The sequence below is a fragment of the Zootoca vivipara genome, chromosome 9, assembly GCF_965207765.1.
Source record: "Zootoca vivipara chromosome 9, rZooViv2.hap1.1, whole genome shotgun sequence".
Classification (NCBI taxonomy): Eukaryota; Metazoa; Chordata; class Lepidosauria; order Squamata; family Lacertidae; genus Zootoca; species Zootoca vivipara.
The window spans coordinates 34,878,131-34,898,423 of record NC_142592.1 but is presented as its reverse complement, the minus strand read 5'-3'; the positions used below and the strand labels follow the sequence as shown (position 1 = coordinate 34,898,423).

General features: G+C 45.3%; 1 protein-coding gene across 1 annotated transcript in view; it reads right to left on the bottom strand.

Moving 5' to 3' along the window:
* Positions 1 to 20,293, bottom strand: part of TMTC3 (transmembrane O-mannosyltransferase targeting cadherins 3) — a 38,324-nt gene that overhangs the window by 12,633 nt on the left and 5,398 nt on the right. The window contains exons 2-9 of the mRNA XM_035127794.3: positions 18,418 to 18,512; positions 17,250 to 17,465; positions 15,214 to 15,432; positions 11,127 to 11,226; positions 9,644 to 9,759; positions 7,074 to 7,246; positions 5,759 to 6,011; positions 3,824 to 3,972 (exon numbers count right to left, since the gene is read on the bottom strand). Of these exons, the coding sequence (XP_034983685.3) occupies positions 3,824 to 3,972; positions 5,759 to 6,011; positions 7,074 to 7,246; positions 9,644 to 9,759; positions 11,127 to 11,226; positions 15,214 to 15,432; positions 17,250 to 17,438 (1,199 nt within the window). The 5' untranslated portion in view covers positions 17,439 to 17,465; positions 18,418 to 18,512. The remainder of the gene's footprint in view (positions 1 to 3,823; positions 3,973 to 5,758; positions 6,012 to 7,073; positions 7,247 to 9,643; positions 9,760 to 11,126; positions 11,227 to 15,213; positions 15,433 to 17,249; positions 17,466 to 18,417; positions 18,513 to 20,293) is intronic.

Genomic DNA, 20,293 nt, shown 5'->3' with positions numbered 1-20,293 from the left:
AACACAAAGCGTGATCTAGAGATCTCTCTCTGTGTGCGCATCTGAGGTGTAGATATAGATCTTCTGCACATGCTTTCCCATTTGTGTCAATGGAGGTATTGTGTATGCACACACATTCTCATTGCGTATGAAGGCTAAGGCCCTTTCTTCGTCCTATATAGGAAAACAGGCAGGGCAGCAGGGCCGGCTCTAGGGCTGGGCTGGGTGGCGCAATGCGCCAGGGCGCCAAGCTCCGGAGGGTGCCTGGTTGGGAGTCCGGGCTGAGCTGGAGCTGTCCGGGACTCCAGAGAAGAGCTGAGACTCGGAGCTGAACAGAGCTCGGAAAGAGCCCTGCAGTGCCTGAAGCTGCCACTGGGGGCGCAGGGAGTCCTCAGCTGCTTGGGCAGCATGGAGGGAAGGGGCGGAGTCCAGCTCAGGGGCAGGAGATTCTTTCTCTACTTCCTGCTCTCCCGCTGTGCCGGCATTGTCTTTTGGCGGCATCAGTGGACAGCCTGGGGGGGCGCAGCGCACGCCTCCAGCACCGCCTCAACTCCCTCAAGGCTCTCGCCGCCTGCCTGGACCACCACAAAGTAAAAATTATAAGTCTATCTCTCAGGACTGAAGCAGGGAGCCGTTGGGCGGGAGGGCGCTGTGGGCAGCTGCCTGGCTGGCTTGGTGGGAGTTCAGACCAGGCTGTGGTGGTGGGTTTGCCCTGGGTCTCCTCCTAGAGCCCCTCGTTGCCGTTTTGTGCACTATAGTTTAGTATAGATAAGAGCTGGGGCAGGGAGAGAATGATCCGATTAACACACTTGGTGGCCTTAGGCAGCTGCGGGCGAGAGGTGGCGGCTGCCGCTCCAGGATGCATGGGGATGTTGTCCGGTGCTGCTCTGAGCACTGAGGGTGGCAAGGTTTAATGGAGCGGCGGCAGCAGCAGCAATGCCAGGAGCCCCGCTCTCTCGTTGCTTTTGTTCCCAAAGCTGTTCCCTTGCGGAGCTGCATGCTTGCCGCACATTTTCTTTCTCTCTCTCTCTCTCACTCACTCCCCTCTCACAGCCCCCACCTTTCTCACACTGGCGGAAATGACGAGAGCTCAGAGCCGAAAGTATCTGAAGTCAAGAGGCCCCCTGAGCGCCCTGGGGAGGGGGCTGCATGTGGGACTTGCAAGCGGGGATTCGAGCACCTAGAGAGCTGCCCTCCTATAGAGTCCAAGGGAGTGAAGGGGGGAGGAGCACGCAAAGACTCTCTGCTCCGAAGCAGCACGAGGCCTCGGCGGTAGGTGCAGCACCTGCCTGGCTGCGTTCGGTGGAGCGAGGCGCCTGCTTATCCCTCCAGCGTTTCCTGACTTTAAAGCTCTTCCCTGGGGGACGGAGGAGGGAATTACCATGAGGTTATGATGCATACATTACTGAAGGGGAGGAAATCCAGCAGGGTGGGGGTGGCTGATCGGATTAGGTATCAGCCCTGTACTCACGCAATAAACAGGCAACAAAAACATCTTGCTTATGTTTCCTGTTTTCTTTTCCCAAGCAGAGATAATATGCAAGTGTGGTGTCAGCCCCCTAAAAAAAGGTCAAGAACTCTGAGAAAAATGGGGGGGGCGCGCCGGAGGGATCTTCGCACCACGGTGCCAGATATGCTTAAGACGGCCCTGCAGGGCAGGGTGACCATGTGGCTCAGTTCAGGATAGGAATATTGAGAGGACAGGGATGTTGCAAGGATCCAAGAAGGGTTCCTTGCCTACTGGAATCCTTGGAATAAGGTTCAAAGCAAGAATGGTCCTGTTTGTAGGGAAAGTGCCCTTGCAATGCGCAAACTGGTGGACCCTGTTTCCCTACCATGGATGGGACTACCATAATCTATAATGCTACAGTTGCCCAACACAAATTAGGGTAAATACAGTCCTTGCTGATCCTCACTGCCCCTATGACAACCTCAAGCTTCCAAAGGAAGTCACCTATGTCCTGCTGGTGTCCTGATTGTGTGTGGGTCATACAATATGGTCCCCCTCCCCACAACAATGCTATTGCCGTCTATCAGGAAGAATCATACCCCAATACCAGGAAAAATATACAAAAGATGCACAGGTTTTGGGGTTGATCAATCATAATAGAGATTGATACGAGGTGACCATACCACACTCACTTGCTCTTGCCCGTACATGTCTCCCTGTCTCTCACAGACCACACTCATAGACACCGTTTCTCACACACCATTTATGCCTTTTCCTCTCTCACACGCCACACCTCCCTCCCACAAAGACCACACAGGCACTTCTCCCTCGCCGTCTCTACCAAAGGGAACCTCTTTCAGTCTCATCCCACCCACAATAACCAAGCCTCTACTTCTTCCCCATTTAGAAAAACTCCTCTATGGACAAAGGAAGTGCCAGCCATTAATACACAAGGGCCACGAACCTGGTGCCTGTGGGCAATGGGTTAGTGATCCCTAAACTATAATGTCTACTGGTAGGATGTATTATAGGAAATTACGCTTTCAGACAAGTATGGATTTTAAATCATGCCTCACGAAGCTGTACAGTTAAACTACAATTGAGACGACTCCCCGATCTGCTTTCCCTTCCTTGTTCCAACTTAGGGAAAAGCAGGAGTTCAGTTTTCAAATTGAAAACACAACCATTTTATAATAGCCACATGATGTTTCAATTATAAGAAGGGCTCGATCAAATATAAAAAAGATCTTTTATCATATTTAGTGGAAAATTATATGAAGCAAACACAAATATGTAATAGCTATGGGAACCGAGGGAAAGAGAAAAAGGGGGGATTTTACTCACTGTATAGGATGTACTCAAGATTGTTTTCAACAAATATTTATTAGGTAACATAATGGGGTTAACTTTGCTACTGTACTCGGGGAGAACTGCTGTGGTAGACATAAAAGAGGTTAAATGTTTTGAAATCTTTTGCAGTACATTCCAGCAATGAGTAACTTTTCGTTTCAGAAGGGTATTTACCATTTTATACAGCCTTGCATTTAAGCACTTGCCTGGTAGTCAAAGTGACTGGATGTAGGCAAGCACATTACAGGAGGAATAGAGTGAATGGCCAGGGAAGCAAAGCCCTCTCCATGCCAACCATTAAAAAAAATGTAGTGCGCTGCTGCAAAAGGGATGGAGCTGCCTGTCTTTCCTCCATCAATCCCAAGGCTAGTGAACATTTTCTGCAGGCTAGTAACTTCTGTAGGCTTGTTTATAAGACTGATTTAACAGGGCAATCCTCAGCGCCACTGAGTTCATGTGGACATGCTTCTAGGTAAGTGTATAGGACTGCTGCCTAAAAGAGTGTTTTAAGGTTGCAATCTTGTGCACACTTTCCGGGGAGTAAGCCTCATTGAAAGCAATGGTGGGTAGGCAGACATAGGTGCCCATTGCAAGTTACTAAATAGCTACTTTCAAAATATTTTTACAATTTAAGCAAGGCAATTTCATGCTATGCACACTGCATACAACTGAGAGAGACTTTAAAAAAATGGTATTATTTTGCACTTTGTTGATTTTGTTCAAGCCACATTTTTAGAAAGAGCAGATTATAAATTCTTAAATAATAATTATTATTATTGTTGTTGGAGCTTTATCCTCATATTGAAGGACAGAGTAGCCGTTGTCACATTTCTCATGGGATATCCACAAAAATGGCCTCCTGGCCAAATGGAATGACACATAAGGGCGCATTACCCATGACTTTGCTAATCATGTTAATGGAAAAAGATGGTAAAGCGAGTTAAGAGCTTGAGCCACAGAGACAGCTGCCATGCATGCAACGCCACAACATTAAATTGCCCTGTGAACCCCATTCTCACCCACAAGCAGTAACTTTTAACCTACCTGTTGCTCGAGAGCTTTTTCCACCCATGGGCTACTAGCATGCAGAATCCCATGCTGGGAACATACAACACTCGCTCTGCTACTACGAAGCCAACAGGAAAAAAAAGGTTGGAGGCTGGGATGAATGGCAACACTATTAAACAAAGTGCCTAAAAAAAAAAGCAAAAGGAAAAAAGACACACAAACACTAGCTGGAATTGCAAATTGTGCATATATTCATATAATGTATCATTTACTACATTTATTTACCACCACCTTTCTTCTTGGGCACTCTGACATTCATAATAAAGTAACAATAATTTTGAAGTGCAAACTGCATTCCTTCAGTTCTACCGAAACCATGACCAACAGCACACTTTATCAAATCTGTAGGACAAGTGAGCTGTAAAATGAACAGAAGAAAAATCTTGTTGTGGCTTCAGCTGATCCAGATTGCAAGACATGCCTACTCAAGAGTCCTGAATCGCCCTGGGGACTGCTCCTATATTGAATTTTTGTTTGAATTCTCACACCATTTCTGTAGCAGGGATGGCTGTTAACAAGTAATAGAGCAGCTGCCAGCATCCTTGCTGTTCACAAATTTTGATTCATCCCTAGAATGAGCGTGTGGGGGAGAGGGGAAAAAATATTCCTGTCCTAATGTTCACACTGTTCCTAGTGCTACTGGCATGATGTCGTTGTAACCTGACAAAAAACTTTGCTGCCAACACGGCCCACATTGTGTGAACACATTACCAAGGGGGGTGGGGAGGGAGGGATACATTACAAGGAGCGATAAGAGTAGAGGGGGAAATCGGCAGTCACTGCAAAGCAGACAGTGCAAAGTTAAGAGATACACTGAAAAATGGGGCAAATGAATGGCAAACTACTGACAAATAATAATAATTAATAATAATAATAATAATAATAATAATAATAATAATAATAATAATATTTTATTTATACCCCGCCCATCTGGCTGGGTTTCCCTAGCCACTCTGGGTGGCTTCCAACCGAATATTAAAAACAGTACAGCATCAAACATTAAAAACATCCCTAAACAGGGCCGCCTTCAGTTGTCTTCTAAAAGTAAAATAGTTGCTTATTGCCTTGACATCTGCTGGGTGGGCGTTCTACAGGGCGGGTGCCACTACTGAGAAGGCACTACATACCATGCAACCTTAAACTATAGCTATACAATGTACCAATTGGATGGTTACCAATAACATTCTTAGGAGCACTGATCTAACTCGGCTTAATATGTTGTCATGCTAAATAATAGAAAGCCATGTTAGGACCTACTAGGTGGTGGTAACAAATATATAAAAGAGAGTTAATTTAAGGGGTTAATTTAGGGGCTCTGTTCCTGGCTCTCGCGTTTGTCAGCGGACCACATGTAAGTCCATTCTACCCTTTCCCGGGTCCAAAAGGACCCACGTGTCAGCGAATGAACGCAAAATGGTCTAACAGAGGAAGCAAAGTAGTGGAGGTGAATGAGCACATAAGTAGCAAGGATCAATTAATATGAAGCAGGGGAATCTGGCAGTGCAAGTCCCTGGTGCATGGCCCCTAAAAGGTGTATGAATACAGCTCATACCCAAAGGCTCTAAAAGGAAGGAAATGGATTTCCCAGTTAACCAGTTTAAGCAGCACTTTAAGGAGTCATTCTAACAACACTAATGCATCTTCATTTTCAGGCACTCAGGGCCCTTTGATGCGTCTAGTGTTAGACTTAAAGAGCTTCTCAGAATCAGATTCATGAAGAAACCTGCAAAAAAGTTTCCTTTATAATCCAAATATGAATATTTTCAGGTACAGTGGCAGGAGACAGGCACCAGAACTCTGGAGCAGGAGAAGGGTTGTCTGAAAGAACAGCCAAGTTGATTTTCTCCTGTGAATTCTGGCCATGGACCGTTCTTCCATTTCAATTCTAGATCACAGTGAGACAGCACTTACCATCAACACAGTCTTGGAAGAATCTCCAGCATAGCGGAGGCTGAAGACGAGCAATGTTCCCAAAAAGCAGAAGAAGGCGATGGTGGCAACATTTCTGATGTCTAGAAGAGATTCTACCAACGGTATGGTGCCCATCGTCCAATCGCAACACAATTCCGAGGGATTAAGCAGCAGCCAGGCATTCACGGGAAGGAGGTAGTTGAAAGTCAGCTGCCTTGCAGGAGATGGACTGACAGCAGCTGGGTTATCAAACCTAGTTCAAAGCAACAACAAAGGTTCTGTTTTAAACCCTTCTGGGTAACAGGAGATCCCAAGACACTGCAAAGGACAGCGGATTCTGAACTTAAATCGTAGCAATTTGCTGTAAGAAAAGTTGGAGTGATGAGAAAAATCTTGAAATCTCCAACTCCATAATTGTTCAAGCTTTGCTAAGGTTAACAAATATAAGCCATGAGGCGTAACAGTTAAGTCAATCTGACAGCATATATTCTTTCTCACCGCTGCTCAGCGGCCAGAATGGATTAAGGAGAACTTTGGAATGTACTGATGTCCACAAGTGACTCATGCAAGAGTACATTTGGCCTGCAAAGGGGGGGGGGGCTACGTGTGCCTTCTGATTTCTAACACCCTGTGTGAAAGTCCCTTTGCCTTCAAGTCTTTGCAATGACCTAATAACGAGTCACAAGTAGAGGTCAAGTTGAGGCCTGAACCTGAACCTGTGATTATTAATCTCTACTATGAGATCTCTTCATATTATAACTATGGTTAGCAAGAACAAGTAAAGATTAGCCAGTATGGAAAGCTGTGGTTAATCTAAAATGTACACAAAACCTTTCATATCCTTCCTTGTGGCTTTGCCAGAGGAGGGGGTTCGTTCAAGCCCAAGACTTGCCTCAGGCTCATTGTGTAACACTAAATTGTGATTTAGTGTTACAGCCAAACCAGCACCAAAATTATAGTTTCTAAGCCATGGTTAAAAGAGAGGCTCACTGCACATGATGACTATGTTCTGTCAGCTGCTGGGAATCACAAGTGGGGAGACGGGCTGTTGCACAGAGGTCTTGGTGGGCATTTGGTTGGCCACTGTGAGAACAAGATGCCGGACAAGATGGGCCATTGGCCTGATCCAGCAGGCTCTGCATATCTTCTTCTTAAGGACATGAATTAGGGACATATCTTAGTTTTCAGAGAAATCAAACAATATAAAAGAATATCAGCTCTGCAATAAATCCAAGTGGATACCTGGTGAAAACCTACTCATCACCAAGTTGTAACATTTCATAATTATATGTTGGGTGTGTGTGTTGTTTTTTACCTTGTAAACACTGGCAGCTGCGACTGAATGACCTGGACTCTGATCACAACAAGAAGCAGAGTACTGAACATCAGAACTATCAGCTTCAACAGCATTTGGAGCATACAGTAAGGAATGCTGCCTTTGCCTCGGAGAATCTGTAACACCGTATCCCAAAGAATAGGCCAGGTATACTGAAAGGGGGGGGAGAGAGAGAAAAAGAAAAAGCTTAGTTTTCAAGCAAAGTAAACCTTTCAGTGCCATTCACTGCCGTGAACCAACATCAACAATGAATACAGTTACGGTTAGTTAAATTGATAGAGCCTTGCAAGAGTGAAGTGGCTCAATGGATGCTGTTAATGGTTTGCTGCTGCTGTATTTTTTACGGATTCCAGCTGCTGGAAGCTTTTGTGGTGGCTCTGTTCAGCCAAAGCAGCCACTGCAAAGACTCCATTAGCTGCTGGGCCATGCAGTGCCTCTGATTCCATGTACTTCGGAGGTTTGCCAGGCTGGGTTGCTTTCTCTGGGGAGTCATGGCGTGGCAGTGTGGTACACAGGAATGACCCATCCCATTTCGCAGCCCCTGCTTTACTTACTGAGGTTTTGCAGCTGTGGCAGATTCTGGTGAGATCTCCTGGGAACCCGCCACCCGGCAACCCCAATGGTGGCAGGGCACCCATGGGAGTGCTGCTGCCCCACACGATTCTGCCACCCAAAGCGGCTGCTTCAGTGTGCCTCATGGGCTGCTGGTGTGGACTGCACACCTAGTCATCACCAAAGCATTAAGGATTCTCTCCCCCGCCCACACTTGTTGGATCTCAGACAAAAGATCTTTCTGAAAATAAAGGCCTAACTATTTTGCTTTAAGGGAGAAAGATGGCTATCCACTGACCCATCCATCCGCCTGCCTATCTATCTATATATCACGGATGGTCAACCTATGGTCCTGTCCTGGCCATGAGTAGTAAGAAAAACACACAACCCAAAATCCAATTTGTGACAGTCCCCTGCCCCACAATGCTTATCGCCAGAAGTTGCAAAATATCTAAGAATGCAGATATAATATGTACGCACATTATGAACAACTTCAGAGAACCTTTCCAGTGAAGAAGAGAATAAGGTGGGCGAACGTGAGGATAGCATGTTTTCCAAGTTAATTTTAAGGACTGGGTGGGGGGAGGAAACCTATTTCTCTCACTCTAAACACCGCAATTATAACTGAGCCTAGGGCTTGCCGCTCAGAAGGTCGCCGGTTCGAATCCCTGCGACGGGGTGAGCTCCCATTGCTCGGTCCCTGCTCCTGCCAACCTAGCAGTTCGAACACACGTCAAAGTGCAAGTAGATAAATAGGTACTGCTACAGCGGGAAGGTAAACAGCGTTTCCATGTGCTGCTCTGGTTCGCCAGAAGCGGCTTAGTCATGCTGGCCACATGACCTGGAAACTGTATGCTGGCTCCCTCGGCCTATAGAGCAAGATGAGTGCCACAACCCCAGAGTCGTCCGCGACTGGACCTAATGGTCGGGGGTCCCTTTACCTTTACCTTAAACCTTGATTAAAAAGTCTTAAAGTTCACCAAATTAAAAAGTCGGCCTGTTTTAAATTGAAAACATTTCTATTGGTGTTTTGTTGGGTGCTTGCATGCATTTGGCTCCCCCATCCCATCTTTTATACCGTAAGCTGCATACATTTATGAAGGGCGATTATTTGATTACTTATTCCCCTATTGGCTCAGATGCGGATCTCTAGAAACATGAAAGAGTCTGCACTCCCCTCCCCAGTTGCCCCACCCTTCTCAGAGGAGCCAGAAGAAAAGCCAGGATTTTGTAACAGAGTGGAATGATGCTAAGGAAGTTCTGTTCAACTGGCTAAATGGGAGGGATGCTTTCAAAGCATCCCTAGATGGTGATTCATCTTGAATTGCTTGGTAGACAAGTGAAAGAGGATACTGAGAGACATTTAATGAACAGGAAAATTAGTCAAAGTCTTAATAAAGAAAGACACTGAAGAACGGTTATATGTAAATCACATGATCTGAGGAGCCAAAAGATTTTGATTGGCTCAGGATGATGGGCTGCATTTATTAAGCTTGCTTAGTTTGATCAGTGAATAGAAATCATGTGTGGAAACTGGGAATGTATAAAAGCCCATTTCTTTGGATGTGGTTCTTTTACAGCCTCCTCATTTTTGAGGCTGTCCCTATGCACATTTGTATTTCAATAAAGGCCTATTTTTTCCACTTGAAGCCTGCTTCCTTTTTATTTTCGGTTTCTGGGAGGGTAACCTCCAGCCTAGGAACCCCTTTTAAATTTCTCCAACATTGTGAGCCAACCAGCCTGGAATGTTTTCAGTCAGTCTGTTCTGGCACAGCAAGACTGACTAGATTATCTTGAGGTCATTTTTAGTTCTATGCTGCCACAAACCTTTTTGAGGGGTGCAAGCCACCCACCCAAGCATGACAAAATAAAATAGGTGGTCACATGAGCACAGCGTATTATCACAAAACTAGCAAATGTGCCCAAGAAAAACTATTTAAACTGCACAATTCTTGGGTTAACCATAGGCTTAGAATGAGATTGCATGAGTTCCTTACCCCTTGAGCTATAAATACTTCATAGACACAACAGATTCCCACCACTGTTATTCCTTGTTCCTTACATAATGTTGCCACAGCCACCAGAAACACAGTCACTGCAATAGGAGTCCACACTGCAATGCAAAAGAGACAAACGGTTAGCCTGCAAAAAATCTAGGGAAAGAAAAAGGTGTCATTTGCAACTGCTGAGAGCATGACTAGCAATACTTTATGAATTGGGAGCTATCATCAATTTCCTCATTCTTTTGTAGACTAACTGAGGTGGGCAAGCCAATCATGCTGGGTTAAGCAAAGCACATTCCTACTGCTAGTACAGTGGTGCCTTGGTTCTCAAATGTAATCTGTTCTGAAAATTCATTCCAAAACCAAAGCGTTCCAAAACCAAGGCACGCTTTCCCATAGAAAGTAATGCAAAATGGATGAATCCGTTCCAGACTTTTAAGAACAACCCCTAAATCAGCAATTCAATATGAATTTTACTACCTAACGAGACCATTGATCCATAAAATGAAAGCAATAAACAATGTACTGCAGTTCCACAATCAATCAATCAGTAGCTGAACTGGGTTTCACAAAACTGGGTTCCACACAGTCACAAAAACAAAAAGAGCCACAAAAACAAAAATGCAAAATAAATAGCAAAAACAGACAGACCTCAGCATAACACTCAAAACAGAAGCATGGCACTCAAATTGTCAGCGTAATGCTCAAATCGGTGCATGTTCAGCTTCTGAAAAAAGTTCGCAAACCGGAACACTTACTTCCAGGTTTGCAGTGTTCCAAGTTGTTTGACTACCAATGTGTTTGAGAACCAAGGTACCACTGTACCAAAAGCTAACAATAATGTAGCATTCTCACCTACTGACACAGACTTAGAAAGCAATCCTCGTATATGCTGCCTGTTTTTGAAGTTTTTAGAAGTGGCAAGTAGGGCTATATGTTCCTTTAAAAATGAACCTAAAAGGGTTAACAAGCACATTCAGATGGAATAGAACTCATCCTAGGAGCTCCTCCCCCCCCCCTGCAGCATCTCCAGGCAGGGCTGAGAGAGACTCCCATTTAAAACCCTGAAAAGCCACTTCCAAGCAGCACAGGCAATGCTGAACTGGTTGGACCAATGGTCTGACTCCTATGTTCCAATGGATAACCAATGGAAGCTTCCTATGTTCCTAATGATGCTTGAGGCCAAACAGGGTTTGAATTAGGAGTAAAAACAATCAGAATGCATTGATTTAAGAAGAGTGCCTCTTACTCACACTCACTAATTCCTACCAGTAGAGTACTATACTGGTATACCACTGGTAGTAAGAACTACTACTACTACTAGGACTGCACTATTAGTACTCCACATTTTCCAGAAGAAAAGGGAGCACCAGAGACCAACACAAAGGGCAGTTTAGATACCTTTCTTTTGTGGACTACACTCTTAGAGGTCATTGTGTCTTAAAGAAACACTACATGACCCAAAGCATATATTTACCAATCGTGTTTTCTGGACCTCTGGACCTGGTATATGACAAAAAAGCAGCTAGGAAGAAGATGGAGGAGAGAAGCTCTGCTCTGCCCACTACACCAGTTACCTAAACAGAAGAGGAAGAGAGTGATCATTAGGTAAACAAAATTAGGATGTAAAGACCGGAGATAAACCATCTATGCAAGCGATGAACAAAGACTACAGGTTAAATGCAATCCTTAGGGGCACCTGTACCAAAAGTAAACTAAATAAAAAAGCAAAGACAAGTGGAGTGAGCTTCTACTACTTTAGTGGCAGATGATGTCAAGTATAGCATTATTGTGCCCTCATGTGGCTGATAAATGGAAGTACTCAAATCCTAATTAGGATTGCTCTAGTTACAGGTAGGTAGCTGTGTTGGTCTGACGTAGTCGAAACAAACAAACAAAAAAAATCATTCCAGCAGCACGTTAGAGACCAACTAAGTTTGTCATTGGTATGAGCTTTCATGTGCATGCACACGAACGCTCATATCAATGACAAACTTAGTTGGTCTCTAACGTGCTGCTGGAAGGATTTTTTATTTTTGTTTTGTTTGGATTGCTCTGTTATTTATGTACATAACGTGGTGAGAAAGCATGCCTAACCAATGACATTTTTGTTGGATGCATTTATAGCCTCACCATGTGCAACATGCGCAAGTGCTTGCTCAAAAGTCATGCATGCACCAATTTCCAGAGGGCACAGCCTTTCCCAGGGTGCCCTCCAAGGGTTACAAGACCACCACTGTTCCCGAACATGGGTCACGGTGGTTGGTGTCGAACAAAGTTGTTGCCCCAAATATCTGGTGGGCACCAGATTGGGAAGACTGGCCTTTGCCATAATAAATGTACTGTTCATTTTTTGAGGCTTTTAGTAGCTTATAAAAGCACCACAGAGCAATATAGAACATATTCAGTTAGAGGAACCATCTCCCAGGAGTTGAGTGCTTGGAGCTTGACTGTAATAAACCTTCAATGTTGTTTATTTCTACAACTGATCAGCCATGTTTAGAACCTGCATTTCAAATCCACGGTTAAACTTCCACACTAGTGATGCTCAAAGTGATGGTACACAGGCTGGTGCTGGTCTGCGAGTCATTGGCTGCTTGTCCTCAGTGACTCTATCACCCCATCTGTGAACTACCCTGAGACCCCCGGGTATAGGGCAGTATATAAATTCATAAACAAACAAACAAACAACAACAACACAGCCCAGGTTGGACAGGATGCTTCATGGACCAAATATGGTACAGGTCCCTGGCAAATGGCGGGTGGGGCAGGGACTGCCAGTCCCTGAGATCAGATAACTTGAGAAGCACTGCTCTACACTGCTTTATCAGTAAACTAGTGTATTTCAGCCCGTTTAATAACGGGCGCTAGAACATCCTGGAGTTCGGAGAGGCGCTTGTGCAGCGCTTCTCCGAACCCTGGGACCTGTCCTTGCTGTCGGCGGCAGGGGGACAGGAACGGAGGAGGAGAAAGCGCTGCGTTCTCCTCCTCCGTTCCTCTCCCACAGCCGCCGACAGGAAGAAGACATCCCAGGGTTCGGAGAAGCGCTTGCGCAGCGCTTCTCCGAACCCTGGGACCTGTCCTTGCTGTCGGCGGCAGGGGGACAGGAACGGAGGAGGAGAAAGCGCTGCGTTCTCCTCCTCCGTTCCTCTCCCGCAGCTGCCGACAGGAAGACATCCCAGGGTTCGGAGAAGCGCTTGCGCAGCGCTTCTCCGAACCCTGGGACCTGTCCTTGCTGTCGGCGGCAGGGGGACAGGAACGGAGGAGGAGAAAGCGCTGCGTTCTCCTCCTCCGTTCCTCTCCCGCAGCTGCCGACAGGAAGACATCCCAGGGTTCGGAGAAGCGCTTGCGCAGCGCTTCTCCGAACCCTGGGACCTGTCCTTGCTGTCGGCGGCAGGGGGACAGGAACGGAGGAGGAGAAAGCGCTGCGTTCTCCTCCTCCGTTCCTCTCCCGCAGCCGCCGACAGGAAGAAGACATCCCAGGGTTCGGAGAAGCGCTTGCGCAGCGCTTCTCCGAACCCTGGGACCTGTCCTTGCTGTCGGCGGCAGGGGGACAGGAACGGAGGAGGAGAAAGCGCTGCGTTCTCCTCCTCCGTTCCTCTCCCGCAGCTGCCGACAGGAAGACATCCCAGGGTTCGGAGAAGCGCTTGCGCAGCGCTTCTCCGAACCCTGGGACCTGTCCTTGCTGTCGGCGGCAGGGGGACAGGAACGGAGGAGGAGAAAGCGCTGCGTTCTCCTCCTCCGTTCCTCTCCCGCAGCTGCCGACAGGAAGACATCCCAGGGTTTGGAGAAGCGCTTGCGCAGCGCTTCTCCGAACCCTGGGACCTGTCCTTGCTGTTGGCGGCAGGGGGACAGAAACGGAGGAGGAGAAAGCGCTGTGTTCTCCTCCTCCGTTCCTCTCCCGCAGCCGCCGACAGGAAGCAGACATCCCAGGGTTCGGAGAAGCGCTTGTGCAGCGCTTCTCTGAACCCTGGGACCCGTCCTTGCTGTCGGCGGCAGGGGGACAGGAACGGAGGAGCGCTTTCTCCTTCCTTCCTCTCCCCCAGCCGCCGACAGGAAGGACGCGCGCACTCTCCCCCCCCGCCTCCTCCAACCGCCGCTCCTCACGGGCCAGGGAGGGTTGTGAGGAGGCCTTCGCCGGCCTCCACCCTCGCTTCCCTGACGTGCCCTGCAGTGAGGCGGTGTCCGGCGGGAGCGGCGGTTGGAGGAGGCAGAGGGGGGGGGAGAGTGCGCGCGGGCAGTCTCTGCTGTCCAATCCCTGTGTCTCTGGGGTACATGCGCAGTACCTCAGGGACACACGGGACAACTGGACGCAGGCACATCTTGGACATTATTATATAGGATTCTGCTTCATCAGTAAATTCACTGCTTTATCAGTAAATTCAGAAGCTTCAATTGGTGCAGAAGGCAGCTGCCTGTAGGAAACAAGCGATGGGAGCACGTAATACCCTTTGCATTGGTTTGTTTCCTGGTCTAATTCAAAGTGCCGCTTGCTACCTTTGAAGCACTAAACCGGATGATGAAAGCCGACTAGAATTCAGCACCCAGCATCCCTGAGCACTGGACTTGCTGGTTGGGGATTATGAGAGCTGGAGTTCACAACATCTGGAGGGCATGATACAAAAGCTACAATATTAATGGCACTCACAGACAAAGCGTATCTTTTGAAAAGGGACTCAAGGAGCAGTGAGGCTTATGAAACTGCCCAAACTGGACAGTGCAACAGGAAGAAAAGAAACTGCCTTATATGTAGTCAGACCCTATGGTTCAGTACAGTGGTACCTCCGGTTGCGCACAGGAACTGTGCCGGAGCTCCGGTTGGATCCCAAGGAATTCGCAACTGGAGGAGTCTGTTCTGCACAAGCTTGCAGCGCAGTAGAGAGCTTCTGTGCACGTGGCGTGCGTAACCCGAAGGATACGCAACCAGAGGTGTGCGTATCCAGAGGTACCACTGTATAGTCAACATTGGCTGTGACCCTCCAGGGTTACAAAGAGGGGACCTTCGCCAGTCTAGAGAAATCAGGGGCTGAACCTGGGATGTTTTGAATGCAAAGGATGAGCTATACCACTGAGCTTCAGCCCTTGCCTTAACAGGGATGGAAAGAAACAGAGAGAGAATATTAACATATTAATCTAGGCCATCATCCAAAGGATATGTTCATGCAAATGAACTATGTAGCTACGGTAGCAGAATTCTCTTTGTAGTTAACCCTGATACAATTCCCACAGCCAACAAGGTAAGCTCATTTTAAAGACAAGTGACAGCTTACTTCAATGCCTGTCATTGAATGCCACAGAGAAGATGACAAAAATGCTCCAGTTGTACTCTTAGAATTTTTTTTTATCGTGCCAAACCAACTTCTTGAGATTGTTGGAATTTGAAAGTTGACAAATTCAACACATCACGGTCTGACTCAATACAAGGCCACTTTCTATGTTCCTATTCTCCTTCCCAAGACAGATACAAGACTGTCATTGCTGAAATTTGAGTCCCTTCTTCCATATGTCATTAAGAGAACTGTTCTTTAACAAGAACTCCACAGAGCCATTTCAGGCTTACTTACCGCTTCGGTATGTATTGGATGCACTGCAAACAGTAAGGAAGCAACCAAACTGCTCCTGTTGTCCAAGAAAAGCTTACAGACCTTGAGGAAGACGATACAAACAACTGCATGGAAGATGACGTTCAGGAAGTGGTAAGAGACAGCATTTAACTCGCTGAACAGGTAGTTCAAACGGAATGTGAGCACAGTGAACGGCCTGTATGACTTGTGACTTCGCTCCTAAAAAACAAAAACACACAGACCCACATGTAGATCGAACTGTGTGGGGGGGGGGATATATCCATCTTTGGGGAGAAACAGCTTAACTGGAGCATAAAATCAGAAGCCTAAAAGCAAGACACATAGTTGAGTCTTCCCAAGAAGGCAGACACCGTAAAAGCAAACCTCCCAACATTCAGAAAGATATTGCTCAGATGCAGGCTTCACAAATATGGTCACTAGTAGCAAGAAACCCTACCTTAAGCAATACAGTCGTACCTCGGCTCCCAAACCACTTGGGAGTCGAATGTTCCGGCTACCAAACACCGCAAACGTGGAAGTGAGTGTTCCGGTTTTCAAACATTCTTTTGGAAGCTGAATGTCCAGCAGGGCTCCCACTGCTTCCAATTGGCTGCAGGAGCTTCCTGCAGCCAATCAGAAGCCGCTCTTTGGTTTTCGAACATCTCGGAAGTCGAACAGACTTCCAGAATGGATTCTGTTTGACTTCCAAGGTACGACTGTACACACAAATCCCTGCCCCTGAGACTGCTGGGCACTGTACAGAATTCATAAGAAAGCCTCATACTCTACATTTAAAAAGCTCAGCACAATGTGAGACCTTCCCTGTGCTCTCCCAAGTCTGCTGGCTTGAGGGACTCGAGGGAAGCTTGGGAAGTTCCTTGATGTCCTTCTGAGCTTTGGATGCATTCATCCCAATTCTGCCTGTTCAGCCCAGTAGTATATAAAAAGAACCTGTCCCAACCCCCACCCACAAGCTTATGTACTTTGATTATTTGTTTATTGCAAAGCTTGCAGTTTTGCAGATGGGGCTCAGTGTCTAGATCATACAAGCGGAGCCCTGCAACAAACTGCTGCAGATTGGAGAGCTTCTGTTCGGGGTTCGAGACACTCTTTTCCTTCTCTGTCTGTGCCTTTTTATATCTTTGTTCCTCTTCCTCTTAGTGGCCCCATTCCATTCCACTTCTCACCTGCTTTACAATCCCTCACCCAACCCAATCAAGACAGCAATCCATGGCCATTGAATCCTTACTGGTGGTTTTGGGTTTTTTAACAGACATTTTTGGTGCTCCTGCAAACCTCATGGTTACCTTGCTCTGCCAATACCTCCCATCTTTTTTTTAAGGGTGCTGTTATTTTGGCAACTTTTGTACAAGCTCATGAAGTCATGAACTGGATATAGAGAAAACAATATTGCTCTTCTCTTGGTACCACAGCTTGAATTATGTTCAGTGTCCCTGTATTCCTTTGTGTTTGGATGATCAAGATTGTGAACATATAAATTATAAAATAAAGTTTGTGGAAGGTACTGTATAATACTAATTTTTCAGCTTTTCATAAAATCTCATCAAGAACTTTAAAGTTTGGGTGTTGCGAGCCACTGGCCTACTTCAGACAATTATAGATCGGCTTAATAAGCCATTATATGAACAAGCCTTTTGAACAAAGCCCCTTCACTCCACCCTTTGCAGGAGCAACATCTAAACCAAGAAATTTCTAACAAACCATCATTTCCCAATACTGGTTTCTGAACAAGCCAAGATCTCAAACTAGTTCAAACTATGAAATGCCCTGGTTCGTTTCAAGTGTGGTAACCCTACTTTCTCAGTATGAGTGGAATGGGAAATCATGGTTAGAGATTTCCTGACCTAACTGAGGCTTGCAAAATGGGAGGGAAGGGGATGCAGACACAGACAAAAAGCCCTCAATCAAAAACCAGTCTAAGCCATTATATGATTGTCCGAATGTGGCCCATGTTTCGGCTCAGCAACACACTCTAAAAATGCTGTCAATGTTTCTACAGGATGATAATCAGTTACCTCAGACATAGGAGTCCCCCAGAAGTCATTCAGGAAGAGATTTTTTAAAGGAGTAGAAGGATGCAAATCTTTGTTGTCCAAAATGGCTGAAACGTCGTCAAAAACAAAGCCACAAAACAGGCTGTTCCAATAGCAAGCTGCCACCACTCCAACTATTAGTGCAATTTCCTTTAGGTTAACATAAGCCATCTTCTCTGGAGCTCTCAAAAATTATACCTGTGGAAGATTCAAACATGTCTTAACTATCTTTTCCCTCCATAAAAATTGGCATTTGCAAATCAAAATGGCTGATTTAACTAGCACAGCCTTTGCCAACCTGATACCCCCAGAGTGTTTAAATCCAAGCCATATATTTCAGTGTTCTCGCCTACTGGTATTTTGCCAGTGCTGTCAAATGAATGGTACAAAGGAGAAACCTACAAACCTGAATCCTGAGATAACAAGAGGAATCAGGGTAGGAGTGTTCATCCCCGTTTAGGTGGCATGGGGATAAGATTTTAGTCTGCAATCCCATACCTGGGAGTCAGCCTACTGAACACAAATGATGATTCCTTATGAGAATACATGCTTAAGACTGAGCTGCTAGATTCAGTTTATAGGAATCATATAAGTATAAAATTGAAGGGATCCTGAGGGTCATCTAGTCCAATCCCCTGCAATGCAGGGATATTTTCCCCAACATGGGGCTTGAACCCACGACCCTGGGATTAAGAGTCTCGTGCTCCACCAACTGAAGTATCCCAGCAGTAAATAATTACTCCTAGCTCACAGCCCTACAGTTTCACAGCTCTGTCACTTAACCACTGTAACAGTGCTGGTCTCCAAAACCAAATTTATGGAAAATTCAAACTACTCTTTCACTAGTTGTTGCTTGTCAAGGTATCAGGTCATTTCCCACCCCACTCAGTGAGATCAACCACATTATAAAAAACAATATGGGAATTAGTTGCAGACACTGGCTTCTATTAACAACCTGGGGTTCACATTCTGATCTCAGGAACAAAGAGATATGCCCCCGGATAACACAAAGAATGCATGCTGCTAAAAATAATGATCAGTTATGCTCTTTATATTAGATTTTATTTTGGGTGTGCGTGTAATAATTTAAAGCAGTGTGAACCTGATCACCAGTGTCTGCTGAACATCTTTAATAAAATCTTTGACTTACGTTTCAAGCACAGTATCTCTTCATTTATGCATTCTCTTCTTTAAAAATCTGTTTTGAAGTCACTGTGACCAGCACTGGATTTTTATGGATCTTTACTAGAAAAACAGAGAATAATAATTATTATTATTAGCAAGAGAGTTAGCATTTTGCTAAAGAACAGTGATTTCCCCATACAATTACAAAGCCCTCACACCCAAACAGTTGAAAGCTGGCAAAATACATATTTTAAAATACTGCAAGGTGTAATAAACAGGATCATATACAAATAATCATATATACAGGAAATAATTTAGGAAACCACTCTTTAAATTACTTCCCAAAGCCATCTTCTGTTTCAATGCCTAATTAGGGCTTTCCAACTGGCAAAGGGAACCCTATTAGTTTATATCTATTTTATAATTGATTTTACCTTTTTATAATTGATTTTACTATTCTATAACTGAATTTATAGATGTAACTGACCTCTAATACATTAGAACTGGCATACTATTGTAGCATGCTGCATGGCTATTTAGTCCTACAGGTACAGTTTAGGTGGAGTGGGGGGGATTTTTTGGCAATTTCCCCTCCCTACATCCCTTAAATCTGCTCCAGAGGATTGGGAGAGTTTCCAAGGGGCTGCAAGGGGCAGAGGAAGTTGCTTGCCTTCCTCTTCTGCTCACAAAAGCTTTAAAATCCGTCTTGAAAGTGTATGAAGAATGCTCAGACGAAGGATCATAAACTCAGAAGTTTAGCCCATGCTTCACCCACAGAAAATTCAATTTAATTTATCTTTGACTAGGAGAAACGGGTCAAGTATTAGAAAAGTGAACAATACTGTATACCTATACTGCTTTAATGTTGCACAAGGCTCACATTTTCTTTGTGCATCTTTTTTTGGGGGGGGAGGGGGCGCAGAGTCAAAAATACACAGCATTCATAAAGATCTCTCTGCAAGAGCTCTTTGCCATTCACCTCACTGATCACAGCCAGATGCTTATATGCACACAGGGCAATCTAAAGCACCAATATGAATATGAGAGTCTCTCTGCTTGTGCAATGTTCTGCTTGCATATTTGTGTTCTTCAGAACTTCAGGTGAAGTATTCATTTCCAGTATAATACGCATTTATGGTATGGAATCAAAAATTGTGATGTGGGGTGGAAATTTTCTAGTGCTTTGCTTTTCCATGGAAATCTGTCCATTTTTTGAGTTCATTAGTAATCATGCCAATTGCAAATACAGTATTAGGCAAGCTTGGCAGCAACCATTTTTAGCTTAATTGACTAAATATAAGTAAAATAAACATGTTATACTAGATTACAGTGGTGTCTCGCAAGACGAAATTAATTTGTTCTGCGAGTCATTTTGTATTGCGAAAATTTCATCTTGCGGTTTTCCAATGTAAACAAAGCAAAGCATAAAAAAAAGGTAAAAAATTCGTCTTGCAAAGCACGGCCATAGAAAACTTAGTCTTGCGAGTCAACAAAAAGATCGCAAAACGCTTTCGTCTTGCGTGTTTTTCGTTGCGTGAGGCATTCGTCTTGCGAGGTACCATTGTATTCTCTAAGGCATTACAGTGGTACCTCGGTTTAAGTACACAATTGGTTCCGGAAGTCTGCACTTAACCTGAAGCGAACTTTCCCATTGAATGTAATGGAAAGTGGATTAATCCGTTCCAGACGGGTCCGCGGAGTACTTAAACTGAAAGTACTCAAACCAAAGCGTACTTAAACCAAGGTATGACTGTATAGATTTTTCCATGTAAATTGCTTCAATTTACTTAGGAATGTTTTCTATTCCAACATTATCCAGAAAATACACATCCCTAACATTCTATGGCAGAGAATGAAAACATGCTTAGTAAGTTTCTCTCTCTCTCTCTCTCTCTCTCTCT